General features: G+C 42.4%; 3 protein-coding genes across 4 annotated transcripts in view; 1 reads left to right on the top strand and 2 right to left on the bottom strand.

Moving 5' to 3' along the window:
* Window positions 1-551: 551 nt before the first annotated feature.
* rmdn3 (regulator of microtubule dynamics 3) lies at window positions 552-10,910 on the top strand. Its single transcript, XM_006796265.3, has 12 exons — window positions 552-1,009; window positions 1,793-1,982; window positions 4,189-4,326; window positions 6,471-6,783; window positions 7,432-7,534; window positions 8,604-8,664; window positions 8,753-8,828; window positions 8,911-8,988; window positions 9,076-9,174; window positions 9,619-9,672; window positions 10,109-10,189; window positions 10,265-10,910. The coding sequence occupies exons 1-12, from the start codon at window positions 808-810 to the stop codon at window positions 10,322-10,324; spliced, it is 1,455 nt and encodes a 484-aa protein (XP_006796328.1). The 5' UTR covers window positions 552-807; the 3' UTR covers window positions 10,325-10,910.
* Window positions 10,864-18,679, bottom strand: rad51b (RAD51 paralog B). The gene is made up of 10 exons (XM_087852660.1): window positions 18,542-18,679; window positions 18,002-18,143; window positions 16,223-16,360; window positions 15,428-15,545; window positions 15,062-15,153; window positions 14,825-14,919; window positions 14,555-14,668; window positions 13,226-13,355; window positions 11,420-11,541; window positions 10,864-11,343 (listed from the first exon to the last, which is right to left on the bottom strand). Exons 2-10 carry the CDS (start codon window positions 18,077-18,079, stop codon window positions 11,220-11,222), a joined length of 1,011 nt encoding a protein of 336 aa, XP_087708786.1. The 5' UTR covers window positions 18,080-18,143; window positions 18,542-18,679; the 3' UTR covers window positions 10,864-11,219.
* Window positions 18,680-20,081: 1,402 nt separating this feature from the next.
* Window positions 20,082-27,956, bottom strand: part of cenpe (centromere protein E) — a 26,444-nt gene continuing 18,569 nt past the window's right edge. For both annotated transcript variants that reach the window (XM_087852658.1, XM_087852659.1), the window contains 12 exons: window positions 27,520-27,600; window positions 26,816-26,941; window positions 26,540-26,722; window positions 26,244-26,453; window positions 25,775-25,987; window positions 25,385-25,588; window positions 24,938-25,114; window positions 24,742-24,842; window positions 24,506-24,603; window positions 24,245-24,380; window positions 21,869-22,236; window positions 20,082-20,275 (listed from right to left, as the gene is read on the bottom strand). In XM_087852658.1, the coding sequence (XP_087708784.1) occupies window positions 20,199-20,275; window positions 21,869-22,236; window positions 24,245-24,380; window positions 24,506-24,603; window positions 24,742-24,842; window positions 24,938-25,114; window positions 25,385-25,588; window positions 25,775-25,987; window positions 26,244-26,453; window positions 26,540-26,722; window positions 26,816-26,941; window positions 27,520-27,600 (1,974 nt within the window). In that variant the 3' untranslated portion in view covers window positions 20,082-20,198. The remainder of the gene's footprint in view (window positions 20,276-21,868; window positions 22,237-24,244; window positions 24,381-24,505; window positions 24,604-24,741; window positions 24,843-24,937; window positions 25,115-25,384; window positions 25,589-25,774; window positions 25,988-26,243; window positions 26,454-26,539; window positions 26,723-26,815; window positions 26,942-27,519; window positions 27,601-27,956) is intronic.

The raw sequence follows: 27,956 nt of genomic DNA, 5'->3' as shown, positions 1-27,956 counted from the left end.
GAAGAAGAAACACCCAGTGCATCATGAATCCCCCAGCAGCCAACACCTATTGCAGCATAACTAAAGGAGGATTCAGGGGCACCTGATCCAGCCCTACACCTGTCAGTTTAGTTCAGTTATATAATTAGGATGTCAACATCATTTGAACTGGGGATCAAAACATTACGATGAAACAAATGCAGAGAATGAGCATTTTATACTACTAACTCGGAAACAGACTTTTATTTAGTTACTGTGTTATGTGAAATATGTAGCGTAAAGTTTCAACAAAATAACTATCAGAAAATGTTTTTCCTTAAAGCCCGACCTTCATAACCATGCCAGGAACATTCCCTGAAGGTTCCTGTTGCTGGGAAGCCTTTTGTGTCATTGATGTATTTTTATATTCAAATGCCTAAATGATCAACAATATTATGTGACTGTGCCGTTACAGAATTTAAAAGAGAATTTACACACAATCATTCATACTCAGAGGTATTCTTGTAGGCCTCCATCTCAAACACACTTTATTTTGTAAGGTGTCACCGGAAGTTCTTTTCCTTTCCCCTGCTGTGGGCTCATACGGCTACTGTGTTTCAATAACGTCACAGCGGTGCATGTTGACTGTGTGGTCCAGGTTGTAGCGATAGAGCCTTGGGCACACACAGCTAAGGCTTTCCTTCCGAGGAAGGTGAAGCTGCGCACGCTCAGTCGTGCGTGTGCAGTCTCAGATTCTGAAGCGTATTCTGACTCCAAGGCGTCTACGTTGATGACGTAAGAGTGGTTATTTGTTCGGAACCAGCGTAGGAATGGGCATCGTGTAGAGTCATGAGCGTGCCGTTCGGGAGGAACGGGTTAGTCGGGCTGGCTGTCGGGGCCACGGCCGGTTTGGGCTTGATTGCCTTCTTAGTTTACAGGCAGATCAGCAGGAGGAGGTCCCAGAGCCTTGTGCTGGAGTCTCGGCCAGCGGCCCGGCTATTCATCGGGGAGGATGGAGGAGCGCTGCTGGGGGACACACTGGATGTCCAGGGTAGGCTGGCACTGACCTCAGCTGGCCAGGATAACCATGAGCTACATGGTTGCCATGGATTCAATTTAACATGGCAACGTCACTGAATATTTAGTATCACGTCTTTCTTATCGCGGTGATGGCCAGGCTAGTGTTTGTTCCAGAAAGGGACGTCTCCATTTTTCAGGATGCTCTATGTGTAGGACCTTTAAGGAGACTGCAGTCAACAGGTTTTCTGATATATACACACACACACACACACACACACACACACACACACACACACACACACATATATATATATATATATATATATATGTGTGTGTGTGTGTGTGTGTGTGTATGTATGTATGTATAGTTGTGATAGGATTGTTTTTTCTGGGTCAGAATGGCCTGATGTCATTCATGAGAGTGGATATGTTGGATACACTGTAAGAACTCATTTAAATAGTTTAAAGAAAGGCAACCGTTTTCGGCCAAACACTTTTGGATATACTGACGAGAGTCTGACTTGAGACTGGCTTTTATTTCCATGTATTCAAGTGTAAAACAAATCATAGCACGTCTCCTTTTCAGACTGGCATTTTAAAAATACGATTTACATCATTGTTATAAACTGATTAATAGGTACTGTACCTGTTTATTAAGTTGTAATGCCTTTTGTGCTGACTAAAATCTCCCAGTGGAGGTATTCCAGATAGACCAGGCCACAAGTATCATTGTCACTGCAACCTGGAGGCAGGTTGGAGATATGGGTACAGTACTTATTAAATTGAAACAAGTAACTCCTGTCTCCGTCTTCAGAGATGGAGGCCCAGCAGCAGGCTCTGGCAGCAGTGGAGGCTGTGGTTCAGGGACTTTCCCCAGAGCAGCAACTGGAGCTCAGAAACCAGCTGGACCAAGTGCTAAACTGCGTGGCGTCTCTACGTTCAGAGGTAGCTGAGCTCAGGGGAGGTCTACAGGACATTGCCTGGCAGATCATTCAGGATGTCAAGTGAGTTGAACTATGGTGAGCTACATAGAATCTGTCCTGCAGTACTGTGCAGAGGTCTTGTGTCACCCCTCAGTTCTTTACTGGGCCATAGTCAGTAGGCAGCTTTCTGTCATCTCTTTAAGTAGTCTTCAGGAACAGCACTCCTAGCTTCCTGAAGGACAGAGCTCTTCTTTGTGTGGACGATTCCATACTGCTTCAATAATATTGAGGTAGGGCTCTGGGGAGGCCCATCCATGACTGATAGTTCTCCACTAGGGATGCAACGATACCAATTTTTTCAAACCGATACGATACCGATACTTGGATCTGAGTACTTGCCGATAGAGTACAAAAACCGATACTTCTACCACACACACACACACACACACACAAATGCAATGAATTGGAAGACAGGTTTTATTTTATTCTCTGCCGATAAAAAATAAAATCTTAATAAAAATGACCACAAAAAAATTTCAAGTGAAAAATAAGCACTTCTGTTAAATTATTGCAGAGTCTCCACATTGTAATTTAACAAAATATCACTGAACTATTGGCACTGTCTCGAGCTTTCAGAATAATAAATAAACACTTCTGTTTGGAATAAAATAAATACAAATTAGGTTTGAGAATAAAATAAACTTTTAAATTGTTGCAGAGTGTCCATATTGTAAACAAACAAACAAAATAACGAAAGTATTTGGCATTGACGAACTCCTCATCTGCCCGTGGATCATCAGTCCACTGTGCCGTTAAACCAAGGACTGACATCGCACACACACTGCTTGTCTTTACCTCTTTAGAAAGTTTTGGCACCATTATCTCCCTGATGTATGGGCGGCTGGGAATTTCATATCGCAGCTCGAGTATGCTGAGAAGACGGTGCAATCCTATGTTTTCCACGGCCGGCATTGGCTGGTCATCCAGAGCGATAAAATGAGTCAGAGCCTCTGTTATTTAAACTGCCCGTGGATTTTCTCTTGACATTTTTCTTCGCTTTTCCAAAACCTGAGTTAAAGTTGGCTGTTCCGGTCCACACTGCTGACATTTTGTTTAGCCTAGCTACAGCATCCTCCAGTTTCTCTTTTTTATCTGGAGCCGCCAGTCTCACTCGCCTAACCCTGTGCCTGTTTAGCGCGGGATGTCCACCTAGTGGCCAATCTAAAAAACTACAACAGAAATGACAAGCCACCCTCTGATTAATGAAATAAGTTAGTATCGGTTCATGGTATCGGTTAACTTTTACGAGTATGAGTACACACACATTTTACAGTATCGGCCCCGATACCCGATACCAGTATCGGTATCGGTGCATCCCTATTCTCCACTGCATGTTTTTGTATCCAAGTATGCTTTTACTGCATTGTCAGTGTGTTTCCAAGCAGACACTTTCAGATGACACTGGATCAAGAATCCAAATCCTCCATCTACTAACTGTTTAGTGTGTTTCACGTTGTGTTATCTTTGATATTTTTCATCGATTTGAGTAAAGTAATGGAACAAATAATGTGTTTTTGTTTTTTGCATCAAACTTGGTTCTTTGCTAAGTCATCTGTACATGTGAGACAACACTGGTTCATCCCTCAAGTTAGGTTTCTTTTTATGCTTTAATGATTCATTTTTCAGAGTACAGAAGCTTAACAAACAAATAAACAGGATCTGCAAAGCTGGAGAACAAGACTGCTTTAAAAAAGACAAAGTCTGGAAGTCAAATGTATTGAAACGAGGACCGGCTCAAAACCTTTGCACAGTAATGTATCAGTTTGGAATAAAAAATCCTCAAAACAAAGATTAATAATTTGGGATGTGGTTGAGATCATGTGGTAGTAAATGGACCCTGGAAATCTTCAGTCTTAGTAAACACTGTTCCAAAATGTGTCTTGATGCATGCACAATCATCCAGGTATGTAAATCCCAAAAGGTGGATTCTGTTCAGCTGTGGGTCACGTTTTCAGTGGGAGAAACGTCTCGTCACTCACTGTTTATAAGGTTGGAAACCTGCACTCAGCTGAGACTGGAAACGCCACGTGCAGGTGGACAGAATCAACCCAAAGTTTGCGTTTTGCTCGTTCCAGTTGGATTTCCCATCTGCACAAATACATATGTGGGTTTCAGTTTCAAAAAAGTAATTTAGGTGCATCACATTGTTAAGTGTGCATATCAGGGGGCTGAGTGCTTATATGAGAACTGTTTGGGCTGTTTGGGTAATGATCCTCCTCCCATTCAGAAAGGGAGTGGAGGACAGCCAGCGTGTACGGCGGCGGCGTCATGCGGTCCACAGAGAGCGTGCCGACTCGTCCAGCTCTACCTACTTCACTGCCAGCCAGGGCATGGCCAGCACCTGTGGAGAGACCAGTGAAGGGGGGTATGTCATTGGCTCAGCACAGTATGCTTTACTCGTTTTTGACAAATTCTTACATTATGTGTCAGGTGTTTTGTACACAGACCTTCACTGGGAGCAGCAGGATATTTCCCAGAGGCCTGTGTGAACTTTGATTTTGATCAGCAAGTAGTCTATGGGCATCGGGCATGACTGTTTCAACTACAGACACTGTGTTCTCTTCCTGTTTCTGCACAGCAAAGATCCACAGATATGCTGTCTCTCTGCAAGGCAGGCAGTGTGAACTAGGTAACATAAGTCACATGACAAGAAAACAGAAACCCTTCAGTCTGAAACACTAAGAAGCTCACTGGGTTTCAGTCCCTGTTTGAAAAGGAAATGATATATGTTCTGCTTGTTTTCACTCTACTTGAACATTATTAAGGTAAAGGCTCATTATTTTTATGCGCATGTTAATGGATTTTCACCAGGGAGCCATAGCCTGGTTACAGACATGCCTGTAGACATCTGAAAGTGTAAGAAGGATCTTAAATGATGGTTAATGTAGTTAGCAGCTTACCATGAAGACGGCCCTCAGCTTTACACCAGACTCTGTTCAGCTGTAGGCTGCAGTGAAAGGACTTGAAAGAGGATAGCTAAATAAAATCTTCTGGATAAACCATGTGATAAAATGTCTCTGAGGGGTACTCTACAAACAAAGGTCAACATAGCCAGGCTTGCTTTGTGTTAGCTGGCTCAACAAAACCTAAAATCTCTGTTAAATATAGCAGGTGTCACAACAGTGGTCATGAGCTGTCTCAGTGAAATTGGGCTTTCTGAGGCTCATGTAACTCTTCTTCCACATTAAATGATCCCTCCGAGTGTCACCCACTCCAATCAGAGATGTTGCCTGGTGATGGTGATGTGATAGTGATGAAAAATCTCTAAAGCAATTAAAATGCGTTGAAAATCTGGCAAGAGATGAATGCTGCAGAAAATCATTAATCTGGTGATTTCTGAGTGGTAAAATAAATATTTTAATTCCAGTTTACAGAAGCCTGATAAAGAAGACATGGAAATCACTGAAGTTTGGCGTAGATCACAGTGAAATGAATGGGATCCATTGAACATGTGTTCTGTGTTGTTGCAGCTGCAGTTCCAGCAGAGTAAAAGAGGCTGATCAGCAGATTAGAATCGTATATCACAACAGGTTATTTAGAAAATGCATGAATAAGTAATACAGGAGGAGCTCATGGAGCCACAATTAGCTCCCGGGGCCACGAGGAGTTCCTGGCTCAATGCTGAGCTCCATTCAGTGGTTTTAGTCAGGTACGACTAAAACCTGCATAGACACAGAGACTCTTTACTTAAAACCACTTAAAACATGCTGCAAGTTCAATCAGAATCAGTGAAAACACGGCGCTTCCAGACGATTTTAAATCCAAACTCTGAACAGAAACTTGCTCCTCTCTATGTTAGTGTTTAGCCAAAGTTACCATGGTGATTGAACCAGGTAAAACAGCCACTTTCATGACACAGAAAACTTGACACAGCTCACTAAGCCAATAATCTGGCTTTGTAGTACGCTGCTTTAGTCAGGCAAGGATTCAAGTGTGTGGCTTTTTAAATGGGTTTGTTTGCAGACGTCATAAGCTTATTGCTGTTAATTTGTAAGACAATTAGAGATGCTAACTCTCACTGGAGTCTCCAGCTCGTATCTTAAACAGTGTTGTGTTCTTTTCCAGAATGGGACTAATTCATCAAACTATTATTACTGTTCAGGTTTTTGATGCAGCGTTTGGTACATGCTAATGAGGCAGCATGGTCCCTTTTCTGTGTTTCCCTATGTGAAGACAGGCTTGCACGGTGCTGTTAACGGGTTCTCAGGGTCTCCTGTCAGCTGGCTGCCATTCATTGACAGCCAGCTGACAATGACAGGAAACAGGAAGGTCGGCAGCATTGACCTTTCAAAATAAAATATAGACTTTCAATGTTTGGAATAACACATACCGCAACCTGATCACCTCTGATTGGAACAGTGGCAGAAATGTCAGAGACTTATATTTCAGAACGTGCTGTGAAACAAAAACTATCTACAGAAATAGTGAATACATAAAACCTGGATGAAACCCTTGAGAACATATTTATAGTCACCAAATAAATATGAGGTGGTCTTCGCTGTATCCCAGGTACTCCACGGCCTATGCTGAATCAGACTACACTGATCGTGACACGGACAGAGAGGAGGGTGAGCAGGAGCCTGAGCAAGAGTCTGAGGATGAGGACAGGAGCTGTGCCACAGTCCTTACCCTCCGCCAGGATGTCTCCCAAGAGGAAGAGCTGGAAGAGAGGGGGCTGGAGGATGAGGAGGAGGAGGAGCTAATGAGCGAGGTTCCCAGTGGGGAGCTGGCTCTCCTCCTGGCTCAGAGTGACATCCTCCACACAGGAGATGCCAGTTTAAAAGCAGAAGGCTTTCGACTACTAATGGACAACAGAGCAGAAGTGAGTAACAGGATGCTTGTTGGTGGTCACATGACAAGAAGCTAATGATGCGTGTAATGACCATTAACGCTGATTTGATATGAGTTTTGTTTGTGAAAATGGGTCATTGCAAAGAGCAGATGTAGAAGAATAAATATATCAAGTGAACCAATGAAAATTCAAATCAAATAATGGTCTCAAAGGGAAAAGGCACTGCTCATATCTTAAATAAAATTAAAATAAAATATACATGTATGAAAACTATGGAACACTTTGGAATTTTATAGCAAAAAAATGTGTTCCGATGTTCGCCCGAGTCAGAACCACAGACAAACACAGTCTGACTGAGCTCGTACTCAAGTGCTTCACAACAAAAATATCAGAGTATTAAAAAAGAAAGAGTTAACTAAATGTATGTCTCAAAGGTGAGTTTTTAGTTATTTCTTAAAAGAGACCAGTCAGTCAACAGATCTCAAGCTCAGAGGGAGAGAGCTTCAGTTTCTGGAACCAGCGTGACAAAAAGCTCTGTCACCGTCAGCTTTAATCCTCGTATGACCACAACGAGTAGGCCCCACATTACATGACCTCAGCGACCTGCTGGAAACGTGTGTCTGAAAAAGTTCACTGATGTAAGCTTTTCCCTTTTTTTCCCTCTTTTTGGGTCTGCAGTATGGAGACAGCAGGGAGTTTCTATGGCGACTGGCTCGAGCCTACAGGGATATGTATGACTCCACTGAAGACAAACAGGAGAAGAAGACCTATGCACAGCAGGGTAATGGACAAACACATACTGTTACTGCACCTTACAAAAAGCTTCAAATACTATTAGTGAGGAATCTCTGAAGTTTGGCTCTTTGGCCTAAATGTCCTTATTCTTAGATTCTATCTAAGCCCGAACATGACGGTTGCCACAAAGCATTTGCTGAAATGTTTCTAGTTATCAAATGAAAACAAATAAAATACTGACAACTGTCACTGGATTATTTAGTGGAAACCAGAGGATTCTAAGGCGAGTTCTGAAGCCTCTGTGCTGCTGTCCCATTAATCTGTTGTACAGTATTACAGAGACTCTCATACTGATATCCATCCATCCATCCATCTTCATCCGCTTTATCCGAGGCCGGGTCGCAGGGGCAGCAGCCTAAGCAGAGAGGCCCAGACCTCCCTCTCCCCAGCCACCTCCTCCAGCTTATCCGGGGGAACACCAAGGCGTTCCCAGGCCAGCCGAGAGATATAATCTCTCCAGCGTGTCCTGGGTCTGCCCCGAGGCCTCCTCCCGGTGGGACATGCCCGGAACACCTCACCTAGGAGGCGCCCAGGAGGCATCCTTGTCAGATGCCTGAACCACCTCAGCTGGCTCCTTTCGATGTGGAGCAGCAGCGGCTCTACTCTGAGCCCCTCCCGGATGGCCGAACTTCTCACCCTATCTCTAAGGGAGAGGCCAGCCACCCTTCGGAGGAAGCTCATTTCTGCTGCTACCTATATCATAGCATCGTTTCCACCAAGTACCATTTGAATGTTGCAGCAAAAATTGACTCAGTTCCCTGTTCTTAGCTGACAGGAGAGGGGTCTGGTCTTCTGCTGCCCTACCCTGTCTGGTTCAAGGTTCCACATGTTGTGTGTTCAGAGATGTCTGGGTGTAGAAAACCTTTATATTAGTGTTTAAGTAATATACTAACCGTCCGGTGGACTGGGTGAATCATTGCTAGGAGTTTACATGTGCTCCTTCAAACTGATGGAAACCATGCTGCCGTATCAGACCACAACAACTACTCTTCCTGACATGCTTTCTTTGATTTTTCACAGACAGGCTGTTGTTAACCTGTGAGCTCATGTTGCAGGTCGAGATGAGGCAGAGCTGGCCCTGAAGAAGAATGGCCTGAATGCAGAGTGTCACAAATGGTAAATCCCTGTGAACACAGAGCTTCTAGCGAGCGCTGGGTTTGAGCTCCCATCAGAGAGCATTTGCTTTTTCTGTTTGTGGCTCCAGGTTTGCCGTGCTGGCTGGACTGACCTCACAGCATGAGAGCATGCATAGCAAGCTGAAGAGTAGCTGCATATTGAAGGTAAGAAAGGCAGACTTGCTGCACGGCAGCAGTGTAGGCGTAGAGCAGCTGGACTTATTGAGATCATTATTCCCCCGTCTAGGAGCATCTGGACCGAGCACTGGCTCTCAGAGATGATGACCCCATGTGTTTCTACCTGCTTGGCAGATGGTGTTATCAGGTGACTCTGAAGTTATTGCACGCACCTGCTACCATCCTGATGTCAGAGATTTCTGCGCGCTTCAGTGCTTTGTCTGTGTGTCTGTAGGTAGCCACTCTGGACTGGTTGGAAAAGAAGGCAGCTGCTGCCCACTACCAGAGCACCCCCACCTCCACCCTGCATGATGCCCTTGAGAGCTTCCTCAAGGTATGAATCTCCTGACTTCTGAGTTAGTGGTAGACTGGTGACCCAAAATACATTCTCCTCGTGGCTTATGGCAATGATGTGCAGTATGTGCTGTATCTAATAAGGGCACACTGGCAGTGTGAAGGAGTAGGATGGAGGAGGGATCAGTGTAACAGACTGGCCTGTCTCAGAAATCAGTTGAATCTCATAGGCTTATAGAAGGAGCTATAATCAAAGGATGCACAGGTGCAGTACCACTGAGGGAGGATGACTGAACAACTCGTCTTTATTATTCACTTGCTTCAGTTCTTTAAGATGAATGTGCGGCCTGGGACATAAGAAAAGTAGATGTTGTTTGTCTCAAATCTTAGTTAGCCTCATTTTGTGTCCATTTCTGAGCAGATGTGTGACTGCACACACACACACGATGTTTGATGGATGAAATGCTTTTGTGTTACCTTGCAGGCAGAGGAGCTCAGTCCAGGTATCTCCAAGACTGTGAGACTTTACATCGCCAAGGTAATATCAGATCAGCTGATCTCACACTGTACAGTTATGATTTATGGTTCACACAGATTAAAGTGCTAAAGTCCAAACTCACACCCTACAGCAGACTCTTGTGATCATCCGTCAGTGACTTTTACATGTTTGTATTCATGTGAGTTAACATGATGTCCTTATTATTTTGTGAAAAATGGAAGTTCACTTTGAATCTTTAAAGTTAGTGAAGCTGGGACCGGAAGAGACTGAAATGTTTGTAATGCCTAAAAGACGATGATGCGAGTTAATAGGTCCCATATCTACTGACACGTCTGTTCATTTACATCCAAAAACACTGAACTGAAAATGCCAAAAGGCAGGTAATAATCACGGCACAGTTGTTGCCGCCAGGTCTTTTTCTTTGATGGTCATATCAGGAACTGTGAAACTAACTGTGGCTGGGTTTGGTTTACAGTGTCACAAAGAGCTGGGGAACATCTCCGAAGCCACAAACTGGGCTGAGCTGGCTCTGAAGATGCCTAGAAATACCGAGAATGTAAGAACACACATCCTGTCCACATTTGAATTCATAGCTGCAGCGTTTTCACAACAATGCCTTTTCTATTCAAAGGATCAAGAAACATGTGAACTGGAGGCAGAGCTTCAGGACTTAACTGTCAGAAACAGCTGAGCTGCAGAAAAACTTTCCTTCATTGATGGATGAGTGTGATTTTTGTCTTCTGTCAACTTCTTTGCATCACCATGTATTCAATCTGCTATATTTAACGTTCTTCAGCACCTCCCATCTGAATTCAACAGGCATGCTATGTTTGGTTTGAAAAACGACTGACTCAAGCTTGATGACTGAAACTACTAATCCTGGGACACGTGCAGAGCTTTAAGGGAAGGAGGAAGCTCTGGAATAAGACCATTTCACTCTGTGGTTCTGTACTATTATGCTTGTTGTGTAAAGATTGGGCCTTCAGGTGTGATCAGGTGAAGCACACTGGCTTCTTTCAAACCTTATGGACTCCCTGGTGTAACATGTAGTTTAAAATGGACCACTTGTTGTTTGAAGTCTTTGTTGTAAGTGCATGGAGCCCTGTGTGCTCATCAGTATGAAGTTGAATATTTTTGAACTGTTTATGTTATCACATGTTCATTTTGCAGTGTCTGCTGTTGGAGTGAGACAAAGAGTCTCAGTACTCAGAGACGTTAATATGCACTGTGTGAAATGCAGATACTGTTTAATAAAGTTCTTTTTCCATTTATGGCAACACATTAGCTCAATCTGAAATGAAGAAAGAAAAATCTACTTGAAATACTTTACATGGAATGACTGCTGACCTCTCCTGCATCCAACTCTTTATTCATGACTTATCTTTAGTCAGCTTCATGTTGGTGCAGTTATAGAATAAAAATGTCCCATCAGATCAGGAGCAGCCTACGTTTTATAGATATATACAGTTATGCGTCTGTCGCCACAGACTGTCTAGATAGTCTTTATCAAACAATTAAATAAAACGTGACAGTGTGACGAGACAAACACATGCAGATCCAGCAGGTGCGTCTCACATCCTGCTGCTTCAGTCCTTGGCATCGCCCACTCCGTCAGCGTTGATGGCAAACATGGCTTCAGCCTCAGGCAAGCAGGGCGAGTCATAGATTTTACAGATCCTCGTTTCTCCTCTGCCCTTCCTCAGGTACAGGCTGTGAAGAAGAGAGCATTGTTAGAGTGTCATCTTCCTGTGGTGACATCATACTGCCATCGTGAATAAAAACACACCGTGTGGTGGAGGCGTGGGCCAGAATGTTGCCGCCGATTGGTTTCTTAGGATCTGCAGAAAACATGGCTGCTCCATCCACTTGTGCTACCACTTGGTTGGTTATCACCACAGCAACGCCAAACTGTTGACAGACAACTGTTGTCTCAGATACATACATGAGTGAGGCAGCTTCAGCTCATCCATTGTAGATTTAAACACCTGTCAACAGTCAAACTTTATAAACTTTATGTACACACACACACACACACACACTTCACGTGTATGTTTGTACACACAGTTCATAAAGTCTCTCATATTAAATGCCTTACCCCCAGCCCATAGCCTGGAATCATGTAACAAATGGTTACAAAACCTCAAAAAATTTCACTTTGAAGGTCGAGCACTATACTGACAGATGCAATCTTATTTCAGTGAACTGATGAAAGGTTCAATTCAAGCCAGAATGCAAGATGTTTATCCAATTACTAGATTAATGGATGGACTAATCACTAAAATAACTGATAGCTGCACCCAAGTAATATGTTTAGCCTCCACCTCCATTTTTCACTAATATTTTAATGTCCCCCGTAGATATTGACAGTTAACCATGTCACACATCACTCAAGCCTTTGACTTTATAATTCTTTTGACAAAAACTAAAAATAGTAAAATAGATTGATAACAGATCCTCACAGGACGGCTGCTGCAAACATAATTTATAGAGTGATTCTGTATATTTAACAGAATATAAATTATTTAAAATGAGCTCAACCATTTACATACATTTAACACTAATCTGAACATTTTTACTTCTAAATAATTTTTTACATTTATTTTCATATTATTTTCCAGTTACATCAATTTATTTTACTGAGGTGTTTTCTTGCTTTTCTTCCTAAATGTGGTTTGAACATCTCCATATGTCTCTGCCCACGAAAAGTAATCATTTTTGGTAATACAGCATATATTTAACTATAGAAGTAATGTTTTAAAATTTGTCAGCCATTCACAAGCGCAGAATGGTGAAAAGCTCCATGCAGAGTATAGACAGTATGTTTTTGTCTGATCCAACTAAGTTCACTCAGAGATCATGCTGATTAGATTTACTCACTGAATTCCACCTTTATAACTCAGGGAGTGTCTGCTTACATCATCTTAAATTCGGCTGATTAAATCCTAAACACTAAATCTACTCACAGTATAAATTATTCCAAGTGATTTAACTCCCCCACACTGCACCACTAAAACTGATCTTATGATTAAGGAAAATTAAGCTAATTTGTGTTTGGTCTTTCTTTGTAACAATTCTTCTTGATGACAAATCTTATACCATTAGAAAGCCTGTTAGTTTCCTTTAAAAGGTGCCACATTAGTAAGGAAAATGCATTCGTGGGTTGAGCAGCAGAGTTGAGCATATTGAATGCGCCTATGATACCCCAGGTGCTGACAGTCAGGTGTCTGATAAGCAGCATGTGTGAACAGAGACCCTGCTACAGCGGATTTAGTATATATAATATTAGATCTGAATATGATTTTATTATTATATTGGGGGTGGCTGTAGCTCAGGTGGTAGAGCAGGTCACCTACTAATTGAAAGGTTGGTAGTTCAATCCTCGTGTGCTTCAGTCTGCATGCCAAATATTCTTGGGCAAGATGTGCCCCAAATACCTACTTTTTACTTTTATTATATCAGTTCAATTAGTACTTTAACTTTAACCACAGTATAGTTAACACAAGTATCTGTACATTACTGGCACCTGAGGCGATCACTGATTTGTGGAGTGTACAATTCAAACTAAAGAATCTGTCAGGGTGTGAGAGCTGACCTCGTCCGCCAGCCTGAGCAGCATACGCAGGAAACGGCCCAGGTGTCCCTGCCTGGCTGACAGCTCTCCTCTGCCCGAGTAGTCGGTTCTGTACAGAGCTGTGGCACTGTCTACTATCAGCAGAGCATACCTGACAAACACAGGGACAAATAGTGTTAGCCTGCACGTTCACACTCAAATCTTAGTTTTTTATCGTATGTGTGACATGCCAATGTCAGACCCTAGTCGGGCTTAAAAACCTTTATGATACATCAATTATGAAACAACTCAAACAAGATCATGGTTTTCACAGAGTACATGAAAAAAAACCTCTTTAGTCAGTTTCCTTTAATAAAAAGACAAACCAGCTAAGATGGGCTGTGCTGTATGATGATACCCTATTAAAATGTCTATCATTTATTTCGTGGTGTCACAAAACACAGCGTTTACTGCAAGATGACAGTTTGCAATAGTCACCACCAGCGAAAACAAATGGGGACTGTTACTAAATGGGGTCGTACCTGCGGCGCACCATAGAATAAAGACTCACGGAGAAAATGGCAGCCATTACAATTTTATACATTGGTTGAAACACTTGACAAGTCAGGTTCCCTCGTTTATATCACGAGTGTTGGTCCAACACTCACTGTGACAACAGATATCTAGACAAGCTGAACGGTGCACTTCATCAGAGACTGCACACTCTGACGTTTGCACACAGGCTGGTTTTCTGACGAGCGTACAGGAGCAATGATGATAGTGATACACACTGGCTGCCTCTCCTAAGGCCAATATTCATTTCATTTTTGAATATTTCAATTAAATGTAAAAAAGAAAACAGTATTATTGTTTATTAGTATAAAGTATGAATTGAATTTACAAAGAAAGGCACTATATTATGACACAGATCTTTATTGTCAGGATAAGAATTTACTTCGTTACTTCTACAATCATTGGAAAATAATAACTTTCTCAGCATTTTTCTCGTTTTTAAATCTGACTAATGTTTAAGAAATGACTGAGAAGCAATTTCATTTCTCGAGTCAGTCCAAACGCACCATCACAGCTAGGGTTAACTAAAACTCAAAATTGAATTCAGAAATTCACTTGAGCTGATGGACAAACATGAAGATATTCCACGTTGAAACCATTATACAATGTAGGCTGTGTGCATCTTACATCCAGTTTTCAGTCGTACTGTGGAGCCAAGTTTCCACATGTCCTCTCACTGCACTTCCTAGTTTTTGGTTAAGTGAAATTAGGCAAAAAAATAAATAAATAAAATAAAAATAACTATCCTTCAATGATTCACCTGAACACTTCTACACGGTCCGTAGGTTTGTGACTAACCTGGACTCCGCCATCATTGCAGAAGCTTGATAGAGCAGCTGAGTCTGGTGATCTGTGTTGAAGGCTCGGGCATAGGCCACGTTATCCAAAACGTCACTGCCTACCAGCCCGTACCTGACAGCACAGACAGACAACACATACAGCTCCAATAAGAGTAATAAAATCAACAACATGGAAATAAATGACGGGTTTATAGATTTTTATTCTGCGTCAGTTACTTCTTCTTTGACCTCTGAACTGAATGCTGAAAACAAAGGAGCACCATCTCACCTCTCGGCAACAGCGAGCAGTCTCTCTGGTCTGAAGGTTCCTTCTGTGTCGATGTACATGGCTTTGCCTTCTCCGCCTCCCTGATCGATGGGTAGCTGTGGACGGTCACCATGGTTATATCTCTCTAGATCAACAACTTATTTGTAAAGCAATCCTAAACGTTTCTGAGCGCTGACGGATAGAAACTGGCTTTCTAACTTCTCCTGGCACCACTTAGGTTTCTTGAACACACTGTACCTGGCAGGTGACGGCGAGTGTGTGGCACAGCTGGGTTTTCCCCGTCCGAAACTCTCCAAACATCTCTGTGATGGAACCCGTCTCAATCCCACCTGTAGGAGAGCAAAAAGGTTTAAATTTGATGTGCGAGGCTGGGCCCCCCTGCTGCTGCCCGAGTTCTGATAAGTAAACAAAAAACTGCTGCATGATTTGTTGTTTTGGTTTGCAACTTTTATTTAAATGGTGGTCATGAGGAACATCCCTAGTTTAAATCTAATAAAACCAGCTTAGGGCACATAACCATCACTGGCGTTGTGTTTGCTGCATAACTGTGAACTGCTAATCAGGGAGATCTCCTCAATGAAGCATGAGCTACAGTAAACTAACCCTGCAGGAGTTTGTCCAGCTCCTTGGAGCCTGTAGAGATCTGGATAATCTCGGCTCTCCTCTGATGGAACTCAGTAGCTGTGGTGAAGCCCATTGGCACCAGTTTGGCAGCTTCAGTCTGAGGGAAAAGGTAAATGAAAGCAATTCAGTTTTATTTATACATGCCAGTTCCTTTCCAGCTTACAGGCCGTCTACTGTAAAAGTGTACGCCTGAGAGTTATACCAGGGGCTCAAGATCTTCTTATCTGAAGCTCTCTCTCTTTAAAAGAACCACCCCCCCAAAAAAAACAACAACACACACACAAAAAACCGCTATCAGATGTTTCTCACTGCTATATTTTTGTACCACCTTGTTCACAGCCTAGCCTTAGTAGTGGTTCAGTGACCCTCTTAATGGACCACGCCCACTTGGGCTGAGCACTGATGTGCAGGTGTAGACGCAGCTCTTTGAGGAAGCGTGTCTTTGGTTTTTCCGGCACTTTTTCCTGCAGCCTCCCACACAGCTGTGAGCCTTCTGGCTGAAGACCACGAAGAACTCCATTCCTATGATGCATTTCATATTAGAATTCCTTATATCCTGTTTTAAAAAAATCCATTAGGGCCGACATGTCTTTAACAGCATGCACTGATGTTCAAACCAGCAGCACTTGGAGAAAGTACAGAAGCACACTGATGTGCCTCTACAATGTATCAGTTTTATCTGTCAATCAGATATGACCATATGCAGTCTCCTCCACACAATCCCAGCTTTCACATTCCTCTGAGATACCGAATCAAACGACTGTCGTTCCTTACCAGGATCTTGTCAGCCTTGGCCTCACTGATGCCCTTGATGTTGAGCAGCTCCTTCTTGGGAGCGTAGGCCACTGCTTCAATGGTGTGGAATCCTGCATCCTCCAGCTTTTTGATGTCACTGGCACTGATTCCGCATTGCTGTGTGCAGAGGCATCAAAGCAAAGAGCTAAAGCTAAATTCACAGAAAGAGTTTTTCAAGAAGCTGGAGGGTCTCCATGATTAAAAGCCAGTTTAATTTTTGATAGAGCAGTTAAAAAACAACATAGTTGAGCCATTTATGAGATATCATGCAGAGTGGGCTTTTGGCTTTTAAAGGCATTAGTAAGAAATGCAGAATTGTAGGAACAAAGTCACTGACAGTTTCATTTAACACAATATATGAGCCTGGTGAGGGGCAAGCAGTGAAGGCATAGAGGACAACAGGAGAAATGTCATTAAAAACGGGCCTTTTATAAAATATTTTACCTGTGTCACGGGGCGGTAATTTTAGGAAGTCAATGAAATGACACAATCTGGATTTTTTAATGCCACCACTCAATTCTGATTAGAGCCTGATTGATATAGGATTATTAAAACCAATATCAACATCTGGTGATTTAAAAATCTGATGCATCAGGATAACTTTTCCTCCTCACACACACACACACGTTACATGTGGTTATTTATGAATACCTACAAACACAATAAGACCCAACTACTTAGAAATCAATGGGTTTCACTGTTACAAAAAGCTGCGGATTACTCACTTGTGCTCTTTCCATATCAGCGGTGTGTTTGTGTTAAACGGTGCAGCTGCAGAGCACCCTCTAGTGGACAATCTATGCATTAACCACGACTCACTGAAGGGGTTTTCTACCTCCTCATCTTTACTTTTTACATTTTTATTTATCAGTCGTTATAAATGCCAATAGTGATATTTCAGCAATTATCTAATGCTGTCTGACATATCAGCCCATTCTAAATCCAAGCTTCAAATACATTTAATGTTTAAAGTGCTTCTTTGGTCTTACTGACCAGTTGCAGAGCTTACTATCAGTAACACTATAGGCATACAAACTGCAGTCAGATTTTTTTAAAGGGCCAAGTTCAAAGAAGGGTGGATCCTTCCATGAATCAATCAATCAGTGGTTTCCACCTGGTGCTCCAAGAATCAGCTCATTGTTCATTGTAGAAGAAGAATCAGATCATTTACAATTACTTCAGTATATGTAATGAAGCCACCTTCCTTTACACTTTGAACGTTGTCAGTTTTGTCACATAATACTTTGAACATACCATACTCATATTTTTTTAATCCTTGCAGTCTGAGTGCGCAGGTGGATTTGAGTTTCTCTGTGATCCACGCCATGATTGTTTTAAATAGCTCTGTACTTAAGGTCATACAAAAAAATAAGGTGACCAAATTTCACCTCATACCTGAATATGACATGACAATAGAAAAGTATTAAATTGAGTTTAGACGACAGACTAAGAGCAAGCACATTTGTCCATCTGCATTTAAGATTAGTGAATGAAGTCATTTTTGATCACACACACTAAATGAAGCCATACTGGCCACAAAAACGACTGAAACCAATGAGCACCATCGCACCCGTAGACCTGTGGATAGGTTTCATTGGTCTTTGCAGTGCATGTATCCCATCTCTTCCCAACTGAATATAACAGTTGGCAGTGATCTGACCAAGAGGAGCAGGATCAGCGAACCCACAGCTCCGAGCTTCTACAGCACACAAAATCAGGTGTTATAGAAACCACAGTGCACTAAGGACGGATACGTACCTCCAATCTGGATAGAGGCTGTGGCCCGTAGTTTTCCTCCTCCTCCACCTCCACTCTGGCCTCGCTCCTCATCGCCATGATCCAAGGAGAACCAGATCGGCTCCGCTCAGATTGCTGATTGTTTGATGGTTAATACTGAAAGCTAAACGAGAGAGCTAGCATGGAAAAGCTGATTGATACAACTATGTTTTCATGATGATCGTCACACGGCAGGTTTTTTGCTTTACCTTTTCATCTACCCTAAAACCAAACTTAGTCTTTGTTTACACATTTAAAACATCTAAGAGACTATTCCATCTACACTTACACACTGTTAATACCCAGTAAAAATGTAAAGTTTTTTTCTAACATAGTAAATCGACAAATTCACGTTAACACACTTTAGCGACAAATTCGGCCATTGTTTATGTGACCGGCAGCCCAGGCGCTGTCACCGCGGAGCTAGCACGAGCTGCCCGCGCACTCTGCTGTCACCGTTGCTATTTGTTTTTACAGTTACTGGGCTAAAAGTGGTCCTTTCTACGCGACTTCGGCCCTTACCTTCTTGCAGCTTTCTTGTTTTCCTCAAACTCCTCGGTGTGAAGCTCCCGCGCACACATTCAGATTCAATGACGTTGTAAGTAAACGGAGCCAATGGGCGCGTGAAAGAAGGTCCTTGAGAGACTGGAACCGGAAGTAGGTGCGTGACCCTGCTATTACCATAGTATGGCAAACCATCTAGGCCAAAATTCGCCACTTTTTTAACGCTTCTGGTTACGAAATTACGTAGCCGCTTAATCAGTCAGAACTTGTCCCCGACTGAACGCAGTATTTTACACCAAAGAGTAGCGCCTTGAACGCCTGGGAAAAACGCCGCTTTTTCCGCCATTCAGAAGGAGCGTTTAAGGCGCAACTCTCTGGCGTAAAATACGGTGTTCTGCAGGGTCAACACTTTTAAAAAAAACAAAAAAACAAAAAACAGCCATAGGTGGCACAGTTCGTGTTCATGATTTGTTTTCATATTCATGACATGTTTTAATGTTAATAGCAACCTGTTAACACACAGCTGAACTTTGAACCTCTAAATTTGTTTCTTGTCAAGTTATTCCCCTGCAGGAAGAGTGTTCCTTTCAGATAAAGTTATATTAATTGATCAAACTGTGTTTAAAGGTCCATTTCAGCCATTAAGATGATCCATAAATACATGGATAAGTGATCATGGAGGGAAAGCTTTGGCCAGAAATCGATCCTCAAGCAGGAGGAAAGCTCCATTTCCAGAAGTAATCACATTATTTTATTATATAGGCCACGTGCTTCTTTAAAATGACCGCCTGTGGAAGCAAAGCAGGCTTTTTCTGCCCCCCCTCCTCCAGAATTCTGTTTTTAATTTCAGAATTCAAGGGGGGGGCACTTTACACTTCAGCCAATATTCCCAGAACAAACGTGTGACTGTCAGAGAACCTTTGTGGAACGTTCTCTGTTTGCTAAGAGCAATACTAAAAAGGGCACTTACAGTAGTTGTGGGCTGCACAGGTTTCAGAGGGGTCTGTGGTCACAGTGTACATTTATACCCAGTAAGACATTAGAATGCTTTTGAATTTGAAAATGACTCTGGAAATATTAGAGTAAACTGTGTAATATGCCAATTTTAAGTGACAGGCCATCAAAAGTAAAGTGAAAAAAGTTTGCTGTGCAAATCTGAAACCTTTGATACACAACTCTGCATTTTAATTGACGCAGATGGATACCCCTCCCTGAGCAGTGGTTCTGCTCCAGGTTTCTTCCTGTTAAAAGGGTTTTTCCAAATGGCAAACCACAGATGAAAGAGATGTTCTGTTAGGGTCCAGCGCACAAAGGCACATTTAGGACCACTCTAAATCTGGTTCTGCAATTCTTGGGTTTAGTGGAGCAAATCAAACTTGCCATTACTGACTCATATTCTGATCAATGTTCAGGTTCTTTTGTTTAAAACCGCAGCACCTAAAGAAGCTGATAAATCTAAAACATTACTAGAGCTAAGCTAAGATACATCATTCACAGTGTAGACTTGTTGGAACAAGGTCAGTTGACTGAAGTGTAACAGAGACACCATTTAAGCACCTTATTAAACACATTTATTAAATTTCTTAGAACAGGATGAAAAGGGAAAATGAAAGTGGGAAATAAAAGTACATAAACATTACAAACAAAGGTGAAAATACTGCTCTTTACAAACACGTTATTGTGTTTTACACATTTCTTCCTGTTTTGGAGACTTTGGCCACCACTCGTTTTTGTCCGTGTCCACAGTAACATCTGTAAATACACAAGACAAACACCACCAAATGAAAAACAAATACTGAATCATTAATAGGAATTTTAGAAATATTATATTTATTCTAAAGATCTGTTTTTGTGCAGAGGCTAGTGACATCATACAGTCCTACCCAGTGATGTCACACTCCTCCACTGATTTACAGATAGCTGTAATGTACAGCTGTTGTTCACTAACAGCTTGCTAACTTGCTGCTCTTAAAAGACTTCAAACATGCCATTAGCAGGTGAAGATACATGGTGCATCTCTAAAACGCTGCAATGTTGTTAATGATGGTTTTCAATCATTTTTTTCCATGCAAAAAAAGAGTGTACCCAACTCATGTTCATAAATAAAGCACCTGCCTGAAGTGGAGGTTTGAAATTCTGTTAATGTTTTCCTCATTATGTACTGTTGCCTTCATTAACATAGTACTGCATGTTGCCACGTGACTGTGACATGGCAACATCATGGAGGAAAAGTCGAGCACCGAGCTGACAGCCCAACTCGAGCAGTTTGTTTGGACACGTTTCTGCCTTTAATAAAGACGACAGCAAACAAAAAAGAAGAAAACTCAAATATAATTTTCCTTTTTTCTTGGGAAAAGTTGTAGAAGTAGGACACATAAATACGCAACTGGTGTTACACAAAGCCACTGAGTCACCACAAAACCCACTAAAGTGCAGCTGTAAGAGTTACTATACTGGTCACAGGGAGCTGGGTCTCCTAATGCATGCGTCTCTGACAAGCCTGATTTTTGCTGGTTACAAATACAAAAACTGCATCTCTACTATGGAATACTTTAAAGTGTTTTAAAAGATTATAGAACTCTATATTTTAATGTTTTAAAATAATAACATTATTTTATCATCAGATGTCCTTCCATCAAAATTTGGGTTATAATAAGCTTCAGATGCATCGTCAGAGTCAAAGTCTCTCCTTGTCGTTGTGCTCAGTGAACGTGTTCACTTTGAGCACAAACATGTTCAGTGACATAGTCCACTGATAAATACACCCAGGTCTTTCTTCAAATGACTGACTTAACATTAGCAACCGTTAACTTAAAGGGGACATGTCAGACACATTCTGTACTAACAGAAGATGGAGCTAAACATGTTTTAAAACTAAGCACAGACAGTGCTACAGCAGGGCTCATGAGCTTTTATGTGTACTACTGTGTAGTATTTCATACGCCCTTTAATATGGTGTCAGGAGAGTCATGACAGCTGTCACAGCTGATTTTTAAAAGGTACTTATAGTAAAATAACAGGAGTAGCGTTATTCCTCCTGCTATTATTTGGGATTTATTCTCAAATGAAAGGGACCAGACCCCGCTGAACAAGGTGGCCATGGCAGAAGAACATGTTACTGTGATTGTGGTTCTGAGAAGACCGGTGAAGTGCCATTAACCCGTGCTTCTGTTAGTATACCCCAAGTGACTGAACCCTACATCCCCACGTTGTATGTTGTTACCCTGTTCTGCAGCTGCTGTTTCAGGAACACGGGAAACCTCTGACAAAACAAACGGCCAACATCTTTATGATATTCTGAAGCTTTTGAAAGAATGTGACAAAGTGGACTACGCTGCAGTTTACCTGGAATGGTTCCAAGGCTCGAGTTGTCGAAGAACTGCTTGGGACAGTTTCGGGAGAGTGTCTCAGAGCTTCCGCCCACATCAAAGAATCTGCTTTTGGGGGATTCGAGGAGAGAGGCCTTTGGCGAATCCAGCAGCTTTCTGGGTGACTCCAAACCCTTCCTGGGAGTGTCCAGGAGCTTCTTGGCAGGTATCAAAAACTTTTTAGGTGAGCTCAGCAGGTTGGAGGAGTCAGAGGTCATGGGAAAGCCCCTCTTGGTGGGAGTGCTAGGTGACTGAAGCTTGTCCTCTTCCACTTTGTTCCTCACCTTTAGTTTGATGGCTCTGTTCTTCCACTTGGTAATCTCAGCCTGCTGACTGGCAACCACACTGATGAGAAAGGAAGTCGGTGATTAGAGCTCAACTTCAATTTTTATGTCACAAAGTGAAAACTATGGAATGCGATCTGTGTTTGTGGAATGAGCGTTCAAACCAAACCGCCATCAGGACAGCAACGGGCTTCATCTGAATGACAGTTTGTCTAAATATCTGATCAGATCTTAATCCTAGTGACACAACAATTTGTATTGTTGTCTTGGGAGACAATAGCACTGTCCATCAACTGGAAATAATTTGATGACTATTAATGTTGCTAAACCAGTTTCAGAGGATAACGGTACGGCAAAACCAATTAGAAAGAAACAGAAGAGAAAACCTAAAATAACACAAAAACAACAAAAATCCCAGAAATGTGAGAGATTGAGACACAGTTTGTAACATTGTTCACTCTTAAAGAAATGCTTAATCAGCAAAAAATGCAGATGAACTTGAGTGTCATCCCATTTTTAATCCATAGGGTTTGATATGATGTCAGGTGAGCCTTTTCAGTTCTTGCCTGCCATTAAAGATGCAAGAAGCTGCTGCAGTATTCTCCTAAAGGGTGGGCACGATCATACACGTGTCTTCAGCCCACGCGACGGCCACGTACAACGCACCAAGTTACAAAAATCAAGAGGTGCACGATCGGCCGATGCGCCACAAAGAAGGCTGTGATATGTGATATCTTCAAATTAGCTTTTAATGCAGCAGTTATGTTAATATGCATCATCCTTGTTGTATAAATAAATAAAATGCAAAAGGTGGCGATGTGCTTTACACTACTGCAACCAATGTTTTTGGATTGTGCTTGTTTATCTAAGGCTTGGATGCAGCTGCTCAGCCATGGAAACCCATGAAGCTCTCTATGCACTGTTCTTTCAAGCTGATCTGAAGGTCACATGAAGTTTGGTCTACCACTTTATGGCAGAGTTGATGTTGTTCCCCATTTTTGTGTTAATACCAGCGACCCATTGTTTCACAAATGTTTGTAGAAGCTGTCTGCATGCTTGGATGCTTGATTCTATACACCTGTGGCCATGGAAATGACTGAACACCTGAATTCAGTGATTTGGATGGGCGAGTACAGTACAGTGCAGGTATAGATGATATTGATGGAGCAATACAGGGACATCATATGCATAGACAGTACAGAAGTAAATATGGAAAGTAGCGTTTTAGATTCAAGATCTTATACCAGTTCAATGTTTCCCTGTTTGAGGGAGCTGATCTACAAATGTTACTCCTTTACCACAAAAAAACAAGAAAGAGAAAAGTGTCTTATTGGAACAAATGGAGATTTACACTCAAACAGATTTGATATCATTTCACTGTAAAATAATAAAAACTCTGAACTTCAACATGCATTTAAAATGGGTCAGTCAGCTTTAAGCTAATTAAAGACGATTGAAGGTTAATAATGCTATACTAATGCTATTATATTAAGTTTTAATGCTGCTTCCAAACTTTCAGACTTTAATAACCACCCATTTGATTAGTAATGCTTTAATGCTATATGCAGACATTTTAACAAACAGGCAGCAGTGCTTTTGTATTTTTACAGTTCACCACCAAATTTCCAATCATTATAATGTAGGATTCCTCAGAGTGAGTGTTACTGTATGTCAGATTTACAAATGACCTGCTGCGTGTGCTAAAGAAGGCATTGCAACGTATGAGGTTGGTATTACAATCTGCTGATAGTAGAGAAGAGAAATTAAGAAAACACAGCAAGAGGAATTGCTGTTAATCACTCAGTGGGTTTCTGAGTCAAAGAGGGGGGTAAAATGTTTGATGTTACCGTCGACCAAACACTGTTACAGTCAACTCAAATCAATAACAGTTGCTAAGACGGGCATTTCAGTCATAATGTCCATGATAGCTGGAAGAAGAGCCACAGTAACACAAGCTGTGTGTAGAATGTTAATGATTCCACAGCAGTAAAAACATCACTCAAAGTGTTTTCTACTTTAAACACACGTCGCGATTGTATTGGTTGCAAAGACAGTCCTGATGCTGTTACCTTTCCAGTTCTGTGATTTTCATGTGAAGCTGGCTGACTTCCTTCTCCAGCTTGGATTTCTCCATCAGAATACTGCTGCTGACCACAGAACTCCTGGGGTTGGTCAGTCTGGCATGAAGGTCCTTACCCTGCAAGACTGATTCCAACATGAATGCATCATTTAAACATGCTCCTCTTTCAATGGCTACACCTGAATTACTTATTCATCTGTCAGCTTTCTTTGTTTGTTAGCAGATATACATGCACAGCGCTGACACTTACACGACTCTTCTCCCTCCTGTTGGGATTTTCTCAGAGTCTCTTTAAGCTTCCTCAGTAACTCTTCTTTTTCCTCCAACAGTGTGTTCATCGCCTGGATCCTGGAAGACAGAATGCCGGTCATTAGAGTCAGCAGTCCTGCAGCAGGCCACAGGTCTTGACACCGCTGGCCTCTGAAAACCACAGTGGAGAAAAACTAAACAAACAAAAGTATAAGAACAAATTCAATAGCTCTTTACTCTCGTTTGTGTTCGTCGGATGCTGAGCTGAGCTTCATCTCCAACTGCAACAGCTTGGTCTGAAGCTTCTCCAGCTCAGCCACACTGGGTGATGATTTTTTCTGAACCAAGAAGGACAAAGATCATCGTACCAGCTACTCATTAGTCAGATAACCAAACTAAAGTGCAGCTGCACTGTTATATGAAACCAACATACCTCAGATTCTCGAATTTTGCTCTTCAGAGCTTGTATAGCGTTCTCTTTCTCTTCAACTAGTGCACGGTTGTCCTGCAGCTCAGTCTGCAGGAGTTGTGTTGCCTCTTTGTGGTTGGAAACTTTGGCGTCAGCTTTGATGCGTGCCTCCTCCAGCTGCTCATTTTGAATATGCAGAGCCTGAAAGTGAAACACATTCTTCATTATCGTCTGTGGCTCTCAACTTCACCAAAACAAACAGTGCATTGGTCGAGGAGTAGTTTGGGTGGTGAATGAATCCACCATTGGATGCTCTGATTTCTAGTAGCAAGCTGATGTCTGTAAGCGTGTGTGAGAGAGAGACTGTGTGTTTTCATGGTAATGAAGGAACACATCACCCAGTACTAACTGATGTTTCAACTGCTTTGAACAAGAGAAGGAAAGAAATAAGAAACCGTGTGGCAAACACACTTTCACTTTTTCCTCTGCGTGTTTCAGCTGAGAAGCTAGCTGCTGGGTTTCCTTCAGCAGAGCTGCGACTGTCAGAAGCGCTCCCTCCTCCAGCGCCTGCAGCAAAGTGGAACTTTTGCTTTTCACCTCCCTAAGGTGAGACTCGGCCTCAGCCTCCAGCTGTTTTAGCTCTTCAAACTGACCCTTCTGCTCATCAGTGATACTCTGTGGGAGGTAGGTGGAAAAAAGAGCAATGTGGTAAATATCATTTAAAAGATTCCTTCTAATCCTAACTAACCAATCCCCCAAGCAGTCTGTGACATGCATCTAGATTAAGAGCCAATCATTTGATTCATTCTGAGAGCTGGAATTATCCATTCAGAGAAATCTTTGTCAAGCATGTCAACTGACCTGCAGAAGACATTTCTTGCTTTGTATCCTCGCCGTTCTGCGGTCAGACTCCGGCTCCAGGATGCTGTCCAGCCCACTGAAGCTAATTGGCTGGTTGGTGATCAGCACCTGCAGCTGCTTATTGAACTTGAATCGTTCTTGAATCTCACCCTTCAGCTCATGGAGGTAGGAGGTCATGTGGTCCCAGAGCTTGTCCAAAATGCTGCTCATTTTCTACAAAACCAGCAGAGTCACCATAAAGTACCAGTGATGGAGAAGTGGATGCACATGAACAGGAGGCAGTAAAATCAAATCTGTCTCCAGCTTCAACAAGTAACGACCTGTGTTGCAAGACACACCACATGACTAATAATGATAAAGTAGACACCAGAAAAGTACAGTCTTCTTCTCCAACTTCTCAGAAGCTGGTTTCTTTGAATGGGACAGAGAGAGCGTCCAAGTGTTTCAGGGGGCGGGGCAGAAGGCTCACCTCCATGTAAAGTTGCCTCCTGTCCAGCAGCTCAGGCAGTCTCTGCTCCCACAGTGTGTCAAAGCCCTCGACTTGAACAGAGTGGCTGGGCGCCTGCGCTCTGCATAGAAGCACATCCTGCAGCCGTCTCTCCTCGAAGACGGCCAAGTCGTTTTTCACCAGCTCCTCAAAAATGTTCCTGTAGCCAAGTGCCTTCACACGCAGCAGCTCCTGTGGGAAAAGGACCAGAGATGACTTCATTCAAAGACCAGCACATTTAGGACATTTTGTAGTACAGTCAAACTACAGCCAGTTACTTGAATTTTCCTGAGATTTTCATCAGTTGACTGTCCCAGCTGAAAGACTGCATCATAGGCATCCTTGGTGGCCTTGGGAAGAGGATGCTTCAGGGAACGCCGCTCCCTCAGGCCCTTGTCCTGAGTTATATTGTCATAACTACAACAAGTGTCTATGAATTGCTGGAACCTTTTGAAGGACTCCTAAAATGACAAGAACCAGGTAGCATCAGAGTTATGATCACACTGCATGCTAGAAAGACATTTGAGCTGCAGAGCAGTCAATGAAGCTGTTACCTCAAGCTGTCTGGTGGAGTCTTGCAGTCGTGACGACAGCAGCTCCTTAGCCCCGCTGGTGCTCGGCTCTGACCTGCTGAGCTGCTCTCTGAGAGCAGAGATGGTTGCATTCGCTTCGCTGAGCAACTGGAAATGAAAATAAAAATCAGTCAGCATTTAGGCATCCTCAACTTTATGCCAGCAATTTATTCTTGCGTGTAATTGACATTCCAGCTTTTCATCTGCGTAGAAGCTCTCTATTAAAGAATGTCACTTCTGACAAGCTAGCCAAAATATAAGATTCCCTCCAGTCCACCTAAATATAGTGCTTTTCTACTTTACCTGAGCTCTGATGAATGCATTCACACACGTTCACACCAGTCAATCCGAGTCAGGAATAATGGAAAGGGGCATTATTACTGCAGCCCACTAGGGGCCTCAGTTCACAATTTGGGAACCACTGTTTTACGGCGATACTGAACAGAGCACCATGTTTGTGTCTCTGCCATACAAGACAGGAAGTATCAGCACTCTCCAACTCAGTCCTCAGCTTTTAATCATAAATGGACTGGTGCTTACATCACACGTCTGAGTAATCCGCACACTATGTTCAGTGTCTTGCCCAAGGATAATTCGGCATGCAGATTAGAGGAGCTGTGGACTGCATTATCATAATCCAAAATTACGGTTCTAAAAAGAGGAAACAAATGAGAGCAAAGACTCACCTGCTGCACTGCATCTGCTTCACTTTCAGCCTGAGCGCGTCTTTCTGTGTGCATTTGAACTTGCTCTTTAAGCTGCAGTATCTGACAAAAACAGAGCAGGTTGAGGTGTGAGCATGCAACACAGCTAACAACAGTGCTAACTGGGATGGAACCCATTTAGACCAATGGAAAGGTTTTTGAAAGTGGGGCTCATCCATGTTTAGAAAAATTGTCAAAAACCACCAGCTGGAGGATCAAAAACCGAGAGCACTAAGTAAATCTACATGCACTTCTTCCTTGTTGGCAAGGCTGCAGAGGTTAGGATACAATTATGCAGGGAATGCCGACGTGCATTTGTAACAATAAATGTGTGTTAGTGGTAGGTGGTCAGGCTAGCTTCCCCACAGCTTTCATACTAATGTAAGTATCCACAGTCGAAACAAGCAGAAAATGACTGG

Source organism: Neolamprologus brichardi, chromosome 15 (assembly GCF_056152115.1).
Source record: "Neolamprologus brichardi isolate AB-2024 chromosome 15, ASM5615211v1, whole genome shotgun sequence".
In the NCBI taxonomy this organism is placed as follows: Eukaryota; Metazoa; Chordata; class Actinopteri; order Cichliformes; family Cichlidae; genus Neolamprologus; species Neolamprologus brichardi.
The sequence above is the reverse complement of the archived record's forward strand: the minus strand, read 5'-3'. Positions and strand labels throughout refer to the sequence as shown.